We start from the raw sequence: 10,869 nt of genomic DNA, 5'->3' as shown, positions 1-10,869 counted from the left end.
ATTCAATGTTTCACAAGGTTGATGATCAAGGTTTCTTGAGTCATCAAGGGTGCAAACTTTTGTGACAACAGATCCCTTTCCCCTATTAACTTCCAATATTATGCACACTAGTTATACATTTATCATTTCATAGAAATTAGGAGAAGCGTATTGGTAGTGGTTATAACTAACTTCACGCAATCACAAGTCCTACATGACACATCACATTTTGATGACTTTTTTTTCTTGTTTTCTTTGTATGTGACATAACTGCTTATATCTAATATTTTGGCTTCTGAGTAGCAACAACGCATGCTACAAAATCAATAATATGCATAAAGGTCAAAAAGTACACATTTCAAAGTGTCGCTTGATACTTACTTAAAGATGTTCCAATAACTATCCACTCAAAATTGCCAGTATTTGTAGATAAATGTCTGAGTAGTTGTGTACAAATGTCCCACTAGTGGTGCACATTTGGGCTAATTATGGATCAAAAAAGCTAAAAAATAATCAGCTATTGATACATGTGAAACCTATTAATGAACTTTTCACTATAATTTTTTTGACATCTTTAAAATTAGTAATTGAAAACTTGGATGTACTATTAAAAAGTAATCCCTATTCACATAAAAACATAACATAAAAATATAAATAATATTGAACTATCCAATTTTCACATCAAATCATCACACAACTTGAAAAGTCTAAACGCGTTGCAATATACTGAAATAAAAAATCAATTCCACCGTCTTTAGGGTTGAAAACTAAGCCAAATGTTTTGGACTCTAGGCAAAAGGTTTTACATATCCCTCACATGTTTGAATTCTGAATATGCGAGGAAATCTATTTGCGCTCTTTTTTGCCACGTGTAGGTTCTGAATTGGCTGTTGCTTCAAATTCTGGCTTGCTTCCCTTTCAACAGAAAAAATAAGACTGGAATGTAATTACGTTTACTCGCTTCACAGCCGTATCTGCATCCAGCGGTTGAGAGAAGCCCCCAGGTTGTCGGAGAGTTTTTCTTCCGTTGGATTCACGTCAGGCAAAACACGCCGCTGTATCTTAGTACGTCAAACCCACAGCCTAACGCTCCAGATGGCGGCTCGCAATATTTGAGTCAAGCTTGCCGTCCATACTCTGTAGAGATGCATGAATGTTAACGACGTCTGTGAATGGTGCGATATTCAATATCTCGTGGGCGGAAAGATTTGTCAGGGGCGGCAGGAGGATTAAGCAAAGGTTTTGCTGAATTTAAGCTTAATTAAAGAAAGGTTAATTGCAACTTTCACATCTCTGTTTTTTTTGGGTGTTTTGTTATTGTTTTCATATTTTAGTTAAGACTGTGGATGCAGTTTCCTTTGAAAACGTTGGGAAATCTTTTGCGAGTCATTTTAAGCTGAGAATTTGTGTAGTTAGAAGTCGCATTCATTAGTTTGCTATTTCGGTACAGATCTTGGCGCCAAAGTGCTCCAAGAAAGGAAGCGTTGCATCTTAACCAGGTGAAACAAAATTTCTTCTTATGGTGAAGCATTTAAGTTTATATAACTATTTTGTTTGTGAAGTTTTTGACCTAATTGAATATTTTACTTTTCAAGTTTTCCTATTTTAGTCCAACACATCAGTTTTAAGTAAAAGCGATCTGTTTTCCCAAGATTTTAGCCATCTTTATCTCCAGCGTAGTGAGGATTTCTCGGAGTTTTCTTAATCTCAATAATTGCATTTTTATTTTCTTTTTGTTTGAGTTGTGTTGATTTGAACGATGAGTTACAGAGAATTTAGCTGAAAGAGATCATTTGTATGCCATTTGTCAGAATACTCTTGCAGAGTTTTTGACCCATTTAGGTGCATTTTCTACATTTTGCTTCCCCGAGGTCACTTTTCACTCGTAATGTACTCGACTGCAGAATTTATACTTGTATTGTTTGCTTGATTAGTTTTGCAGGTTTTTGAATTGTGTAGGTGCAGTACTTTATTTTTTCTATCTTGATTCGAATTTTCATTTGCACAGCTATAAGCTGAAGAAGTTTTTTGTCTTTTTGCTGTAATTTTACAGAATATTTCGTGATGGCCGGCGCCGTTGCGGCATCTCAGTTGCCGTCTTTGAACTTAAATCGGCGTGGCCTAGGGTTTAACGTTACGGGGGTTTCATTTCGGACAGACATTTGCCCCAAGGTTAGCTTTTCGTCACTTGAAGCATTCGGCGTCTCGGGAGATGCTAGTGTTTGTCGTTTTAGAAGGGAAAATGTGGTGAGTAGGTGCGAAAGCCGAAGTACAGCAGTGGTCGAGAAGACAGGTAGTGGAAAGAAGAAGAACGAGGAGCAACAGTTGAGTTGCGTCATGAAATTTGGTGGCTCTTCGGTCGCATCAGCTGACAGAATGTTGGAAGTTGCTGATTTGGTTCTCAGTTTTCACGATGAAAGGCCTGTTATTGTTTTATCTGCCATGGGAAAGACAACTAATAAACTCCTCCAGGTAAATGATTAATAACTCACTTCTTTGGTTCCTTCTTTAAATTATTTTTATTGTGTACACATTAATTTATTTATTTTTGATTAAATTCTGTTGGGCTTTTCAACCTTGTTTGCTGGTTAGGGGAAGGCGACAACTGACTAGAGTAGGGATGCTGTAATTTATCCCCTTTTCAACCCATTTGCCCATGAGCTTATTCCATCTGTTTTGGCTGATCCCTGACGTTTCTTGGTTAGCTATTCTAACTTATTAAAATGATTCCTCTAATTTGTTCACAAAGCCCTGAAGGCACATATTGGGGGCTTTTGTAACTGATTCCCATTTTAAAGGAAGATAGATTATTGTACCGTGTGTCAGTCACAGGTGGGAGTGGTTCAATGCATACAAATGTCGTCAAATAGGCCCTGCAGTAAATTACTCTTCCAAATTTTTTATACCTTGTGAATTTTCTTCTTCAGTTTGTTTTCGTCTAGCATAATTTTTTGATTGTGATTGAATACAACTAAAATATAGATATTTTGAATTTTTGCTAGTGGCAGAATTTATAATCCCTAGAATAGTTGTGGTCTGTAGAGAAACCGAACATAACTTACTTGGTGCCAAAGTGCATGACAATTTAAATTTCTTTTCTTTTTCTGACAACACTAACTTCCACATTCCGTAATGTTATTGTGCTTAGCTTCTGGTATTAAATGTGTGTATTTATTTCCTCTATGTTTTGGATCAAGCTCCATGATCCATCATCGGGAAGAAGAGAGCAAGCCCAGAGAATAGACTTGAAGGATTGTTAGCAGACCAGGCAAGAAAAAAAAAAAAGAGGAGGGAGAGGGTGAGGGAGTATGAGAATCAAGGTCCACTAACAGGCATTCAATTCTGTTCTCTTGTCTTGCTCTCTTCTTCCTGATGATGGATCATGGAGTTGAATCCAAAACATCGAGAAAATAAACACACACAGTTAATACCAGAAGCCAAGTACAATAACACTAACATCTTTATCATCTTGCAGCAGTTGATGGATAAAATGATGATGAATTCGAATTTTGTTTGTGTGAGATTGTTTGTCAACTTCAGTACTCTTTGATAACAACAATGAACTATTTTAGCTTGCTTTTGTCTCAATTGTGAATCAGCAAGCATTAGTAAAAATAAAGCGTCAGCGGATGTGTGCAAAAGTGCATTGTTTCTTATAGATGCAGGAAACTGCACCTGAAAGCGAAGTAGATTTTCTGCTACCTCTACTGCCTTCCCAGTTTAAATCGGGGGATCCAGCAAGCTGAAAATTGTCATGTCTGTTAATGAATTTCAAAATCATAGTTTATTGCACATGCCTTATTGTATGGTTTTGCTGCAGTCATGGTAACTCTTTTTGGTGAATTTTTAAATCATGTATCCTTTCATAAAACATAACTTAAACCTGATCCTGTACTAGTTCGAAATGAAAGTGCTAACCAACTTTTCATTGACCAATTCATTCACAGTTTGCAAAGTGGAATTAGGTTTACAATAATACCAGAAACATTTTTAACAGCACTTCAGTGTACTTGATCTGAGAGTGAAACTTTTCACACTTCAAGGAATTGATGTATGAATCCTAGGTCAATCCATACATAAGATTGATTTAAGCAGAATTTAACCTGATCAAAAAATAATTGACCATTTTTTTTTCATCGTTAATGTAAACCATGACAATCTCTAATTTGCCTTCATAAGTTTTTATTTATATAGTTGAATTTCTTATCTTTTAGAGTGAAGCTTTCACACACCTCTCCAAACAAATTACCATAAAATCAGCTTTTCACATCCATCTGGTGTACACATGAACCAAACTGCAAGGATAGTATCCAATCTGATGGTGATAAGTTTAGCAGTTAGAGTGAAGGCTTCTTCTTGGTCGACTTCTTGTTCTGCATCCATAACCACAAATGTGGGTTTGGGTTTGTGTTTATTTCATCCTGAAGGTTCATCTACAACTACTTGTCTGTGTAGTAGACGGTAAAGTAACAAGATTCCAGATGTTTCTTCTCATGAAAATATGATGGATCCCAATATAACCTATCAAGTACTTTAACATTGACCATACATGTTGCCATCTTGGGTAAGCATGCGGTTTTTTTCCCTGCCATCCTATTTTGCCCAAGGTTATGTGTTGCTCTCAGCTTCCTCTTAATACTATTTGATTCATGATACGTAGAAAATCCTCCTGATATATACTGTTTTACATCATCAGTCTCTATTGCTTTGAATAACTTACCATAATGTATTGCAGCTACATTACTGGGTCTGTTCCCGATCCCAGGCAGGTTTGCGTTTAAAAACGGCGTGGGTTTCCCTGAACCATTGCAGCTTGGGTTTGTCTGAGACATTTAATGATATACCTGGGCAGGTTATTCTTTTCTATGGTCAAACCCTGGATATGTCCACAGTGAACCTGGGTTCTTCATGTTCAAAAAAAGAAAAGATTTTTTATATGAAAAAATACTAAAAAATATAAAAGTATACACTAAAGAGTCAAAGACTAACATCATAAAGTCTAACCTTGAATAAAATAATAAAGCTAGCCTTAAATGCTAAAATGACACTAAGGGGACAACCAGAAAGCAAACAACAAAACCCATCTCTCATTTTACACTCAGCTTTCTTTGATGCCAAGGGTTATATCCTCGTCAAGCTGCCATTCTGGATTCATTGTTCTACTATTCCTCCATCTCCACGAGTGGTCATTTGCTGCCAAAGAAATTGAGGAGCTTGCAGCCAGGATGAATTTTTTGTTTGGCATTGAATTATTAATTATCAGTAGTGTTCCTGTGGTTAATTTTGTCTATTTTGTGTGTGCTATAGTCAATATTGTTTATGTGGCTAGAAAATTAATATAATTTTAATTATTGTATGGTTGTACCCAAGCAGTATTGAAGCTGGGGCAAAAAGGGGGTGAATCATTTTACCTGAACTTATACCCAAATTTGCAGCATAGTATCTAACTGGTTTGAATATAAGATATTTTTCAAATGCTTCTGGCATATGTTAAATAATAAATTGAATAATTCAAATTTTTGAAGAACATGACAAAAGTGGTTATCTGGCACCTCAAATAGAAGCAACATCGATTGGTCCATAAATTCCAACTTTTTCATTGTCTTCAGTTGTGGCCTACTAAATTGAAAGAAGAAAAACATTAATTGGAGAGCTAGGAAATCATTTTGAATTAGCTAACCAAACATGTTGTACACTATTAATTATCTTTATCCACAACAAGCGTTAGACTGTATTGTTTAGCTGCTCGATCTTCAAATCTGTATACTCAACTATCTCCGAATGCAACAGATTTTTTTTTGTTTGCTTCTGTGATTTTTGATGAAACATATATAAGTTATAACAATAGGTTTCAACTTCAAAACATAATATTTTCACTCAACAATCTTACTAAATTGAAAACAGATTTTGTGAATATAAGGAGAAAACAAAACATTCGATATCCTAAATTCTTTTGAGAAATGCATCTTTTATTACTTCACTGAACAAACTAGTTCCATCAGTCTAATTACTGGGTTGCAAGAAAGTTTTTCTCTCTAGAAAGTGCTAAAAATGCCGGCTGAGCCTGTGTCATTAGATGTATTAGCAACACCTTTATAAAAAAACACACACATTAATTTTGACTTTTTTGGTTTTGAGATTTAACTCTTAGTTTTTTTGCATCAACTTTTTTGGATCACACTCAGTGATCTATAATCAGGACGAGTATAGAAATGTGGATAAGATCGTAGACTTAGTGAACTAAATAGGAGCACAGATTAAGGAAAGAGGTGGAGGAGTGGGTCTCAAGTGAAAAGGTACACAAGTAAACAAAGGGGATAGAAGGAAAAAGAAATAAATAAAGAGGGGAAAATTGAATTATACAAAAAATTTAAAAATTTAGATTTTAAGGAAAGAGAAATTAAAAAATAATAGGATGAAATAACAGAAAAGCAAGAGAAAAAAAATAAGACAGATTAAATTAAAAATAATAAGGGAAAACTAAGAAGAAAATAAGTGTGGGAGGAAGCTGTTGATAAAAATAATAACAATAATAAGAATAGGAGTAAAAAAGAATTGAAGAAAAAGTAAACAATCACAAGGAAGGATAAGCAAGATTAAAAAGATCAAGAGGAACTAGATTAATGGAAGGGGATAATTTTTTTTGGAAAGGAGGGGAGAAAAAGATGGAGTAAAAGTAAAGAAAAGTATTGCCAGAGATTAGCAAAAGAAGAAAGAATGGTAATGACAAAAGTGAGAGAATAATAGAAGGAGAAGAGGAGGGATATTAAGGTAAAATTCAGGTCTTCCCCCTCACTTGGTTAGGGGCAGTTTAAGAATAGAAGAGCAAATTAGTGATGCAGTATTATGAATTAGTTGAATCCTGCAATTTATGCAATTTTGAAAGTTGGTTACGGACTTTAGGAGAAAGCTTTTTCTATCATAGATTCTTATGTTTACAGACAGGGTAAGAATAGAAGAGCAAATTTATCATAATTCATATGAGAGAGTCACCTACCAAGACAATTTTCGATTTGTAGACCCCAAACATTTGAATTGTTCATTCTTGTACATTAGGTTACCTTTTTACTTCAAAATTATTTACAACACATGAGCTAGTGGATGCAACATTAACACAGTCAACCAGAATAAGGTCCCTATACCCAAAGAGCTAAAGCCAATTTGCACAAATTGCTGAAATCGTTTGTTCTCTTGAGTTGGCGGTGCCAATATCTAATTTTGTGAGAGCAATATACTAGCCTTTCTATTTGTATTTATATATTTGAAATATGCATCTTTGCTGCTCTCTTGAAAGTTGGTGGAGTCAATTTCTAAACTTTTGATACGTGTCAACTATGCAGCTTATCATCCTAATCAATCAATAGAGAAGGCTATTATATTAGTTTTCCTTTTTTTCTAAACTAGTGTGGGATTCATTTAGTACAATAATATTAAAAGATCTCTTTCTACACTTAATATTGGGAACCACTTTCTTTTATTGTTGAATGAGAAATTGATCATTAAAAATTTTAAGATGGGTTTATTTCAGATTCATGGAACAAAAAAAGTATCTATCTTATAATCTTTGAGCATCTGGCATCTAAGTTTTTTTTTTCTCCACACTTGTGACATTTTATATGGTTCTTCTTTCTTTTATTTAATTTTTTACGTGTGATGACTTTAACCCATTCTAGTTAAATTTTATGATCACCTTTATAAATGCTCACTGATTCTTGTACATTGTTTTTGTAGGCCGGGGAGAAGGCTGTCACCTGTGGTGTAGCAAAGGTCCCTGGAATTGAGGAATTAGCATTCATAAAGAATCTACATTTACGGTGAGAACTGCATCCTTACAACATGGTGGTTGAGTTTAGGCATTTTATTTACAATAATATGAAAATGTATTTCTAACTGAAAGTGATACTTGTTCTTTTTGTAGCACTATTGATGAGCTTGGAGTTGACCAGTCAACTATATCAGGTGAAAATAGCACTTTTTGTACCAACAGAGTTTGATTGTCCTTATAAATGAAATAATGCTGTTTGAACTATAAGATATGCTCTTCTGCTAAAGAAAAACCTTTAAAACGAAATATTGTCTCTACTTAAAGGGAAAAGTATTGATTCTGTTAAAATAAGAATGAGAACAATAGCATAATGCCGAAGCTATGAAGATAACATACTTGTTGACTCTGTTATCTGAGTAATGATATTGGCTGACGTATGCTTATTGTTTGATTTTTTCTAAAATAAGATTACAACTCAGGGCTTGTGAAGTTCAGCGTCAAAAGTATTGCCCCCTTAAGGGTGATTTGATTACGAAACAATACTATCATAGAAATATAAATTCATTTACTGTTTTAATAAGACTGAATGAGATATTTATTTTTCTATTCCAACATGCCAACCAAAATACTTAATTGAAAATTTAGTACATCCTAATTATGGATGCTAGTTTGCTTTTGATAGTTGAATTTGCATGGACCTGCTGCTGTTTGATATATTTGTCTGCTTTTATAGAATACTTTTTGGTTGGTTTGCGTGTTCATTACCATCTTGTACTAAATAGTATTAGAATTTAGAATCTCATTTTTATGTTCCTTTGGATAATTTTTTATTGAACAATTGCTTTGTTCATTATAAATTTATAGTTCTGGGACTTGCATGTTGCTTTAGATCAACATCAATGAGCCTTATTGAGGATCATCTTCATAGTTTGCATAGATGTGTTTGTAAAACATTCATTTTTGCTTGCATCTAAACCTTCTAATTTTGTTGTAGAGTCTCTATCATTAACTGCTAATAACCTTTGGAGGTCTCCAATATGTTAGAAAGAAAGAAGGAAATTATATCAATGTCCATAAGTGACCAAAAGTAGCTCAATGGGACTAGAGGTTACAATAGTTAACACTAGAAAGTTCTAGGAAGAGAGAACCCTAGAATCCAAGAAGAAGAAAAAAAAGTACACAACAAAATAAATTATTGCACCACTAACAATTAGCATTGAATGGTAAAATAGAGCCAATGAAGTATGTGCTGGTGAAAATTTGTAAGGAAATCTCGTTGAATATCTGTGTTTGCATATGAAATGGAAGAATAATTTGAGCACCACTGAGAGAGTTTTGATGATGCTTGCTGAGAGTATCCAAGGTTGAAGAGGCCAAGTTGGGATATCTTAGAAGGACTCAAAGCACTTCCTTCAGAAACTTCCCTAGCATGCAAGGCCAGTGTAGCTCTCATAGTAGAAAAGAAATTTGTAACATGAATTTGCCTTTTGTTCTTGGGGATGATCAGTAAGTAGTAGTCCATGTCATTGAATGGGGTTGAGGCATGTTGATGGGAATGAGCAGAGCCATGATGCCAAGGGAGAGAGATTTAGGAAATTTGAGTAATCTTAGGAGTAATGGTGTGTTTAGAGAGGCATGATCTAACTGATCTATTAGCTCTGATATGTGAAGTGTTGGTATCCAAAGGCTATTTTGTGTTTGTGTGTTGCTTGGGTGGGCTGGAAAAAAGAGGCGATCAACAGGGGGGCTCAAGAACCTTTACATCCCCCACTCCTCCCTTGTAGGGATTTATGACAAAGGGTGATGACCTCACGAAGAAGAGCAAGGTACTGCTGGTCTAAATTCTTGAAGAAAGTAGACAGTGTTGGTTGAGTCCTTGTAGTGGCAATAAAACCATCCTGTTATCTCATACTAAATGGGGCATCTTAAAATGAGGTGATCAAATCCTAATGGAGGATGTGATGATCAGCTTCAACTAATAAATAGTGAAAGCACACTCTCAATTGGACAAGTGGAAACCTCAAAACATGGACTAGTGGTGTTGGAGATAGTGAGGTTGGTGAATAAAACTATCAATCATCTAAGAAATGCTTGGGGTTGAGTAGCTCATGGGGTAGACCTAGGTGGTTTGAATATATTGTCTATGATGTCCTCTTTGGCAGTTTTTGCAATGGCATCCTTTGTTGGAAGAAGCATGGGGGGCATCCAGGGAGTATATGGTATTATCTTAGAGATGCCAATGGAAAGAAGAAGTATCTTGGTTTCCAAGTACGAATAGTGCTAGCATCAGGGACTAGCAAAGTAGCGGGGACAAGTGCAGCTGTCCTCTTAGAAGGGTAAAGTGCTAAAAATGGATATCTCTCATGGCCAGAAGTTGAGGTCCCCATGGATCAAAGTTTGTGGATGTAGACAGTGAGCCTAAAGATAGTTTCAATGCTAGAAATGGATATCTCTCATGACCAGAAGTTGAGGTTCCTATTGATGGAAGTTTGTGGATGCAGAAAGTAAGCCTGAAGATTGTTTCAGGGCATAGAGGCTAGACAGAAAATTTGGTTTGGACAACACATTGAGGAACTGTCAATTTGCAACAGATCATGTGCTATCTAATGTTAGTTTTGGAGCCTCTCAATATGGGGGCCATCAATAGCCGTCAAGTTCAGTCTCCAAACCTTTGAACCATATAAAACTATAGGCTTGATGGTTGTCTCAAAAAGGCGCAATTTGTAGGTGTCTAGGAGGTGGATCTGAAAACATTGATGTTCCAAGATAGAAAGAGAGGCATAGCCCTTGCAAAGTTGTGAGTGAGAGGCAAACTTCAGTCCAAAGGATGGACCAAAATATTGGACCCCCAAGTATGTGTAGGCCATGCAATCTCTAGAAGTTCACTTTTGTAGAAAATCTAAAATATAGAGAGAGAGTACTTGGAGATATTGAAAAACATGACCCTAGATTTACGAAGGTTGACCATAAGCAATCAATGTTCACAGAAATGAGCAAGGGGATCAAGTTGTTGCTGTAAGCCCTTGGCAGAATATGAGAGGACAACATCATTGGCCAAAAGAAGAATATCTATAACCACCTCACATAAAATACAACTGTCTCTTAATGGGTATGCTGCCAAAGAG

The 10,869-nt window shown here is 35.5% G+C and overlaps 1 protein-coding gene across 4 annotated transcripts in view; it reads left to right on the top strand.

Annotated features, from left to right (window-relative positions):
• Window positions 1-909: 909 nt before the first annotated feature.
• LOC131077046 (aspartokinase 2, chloroplastic) overlaps window positions 910-10,869 on the top strand; it is a 56,201-nt gene continuing 46,241 nt past the window's right edge. Inside the window, exons 1-5 of one of the 4 annotated variants that reach the window (XM_058014409.2) lie at window positions 910-1,250; window positions 1,430-1,478; window positions 2,033-2,451; window positions 7,711-7,793; window positions 7,898-7,938. In XM_058014409.2, coding sequence (XP_057870392.1) covers window positions 2,044-2,451; window positions 7,711-7,793; window positions 7,898-7,938 — 532 coding nt within the window. In that variant the 5' untranslated portion in view covers window positions 910-1,250; window positions 1,430-1,478; window positions 2,033-2,043. Of the gene's footprint in view, window positions 1,251-1,429; window positions 1,479-1,680; window positions 1,865-2,032; window positions 2,452-7,710; window positions 7,794-7,897; window positions 7,939-10,869 lie in introns of those variants that run through there. The other 3 variants (XM_058014413.2, XM_058014412.2, XM_058014411.2) reach the window with 3 other exon arrangements.

The sequence above is a fragment of the Cryptomeria japonica genome, chromosome 9 (assembly GCF_030272615.1).
Source record: "Cryptomeria japonica chromosome 9, Sugi_1.0, whole genome shotgun sequence".
NCBI lineage: Eukaryota > Viridiplantae > Streptophyta > Pinopsida > Cupressales > Cupressaceae > Cryptomeria > Cryptomeria japonica.
The sequence above is the reverse complement of the archived record's forward strand: the minus strand, read 5'-3'. Positions and strand labels throughout refer to the sequence as shown.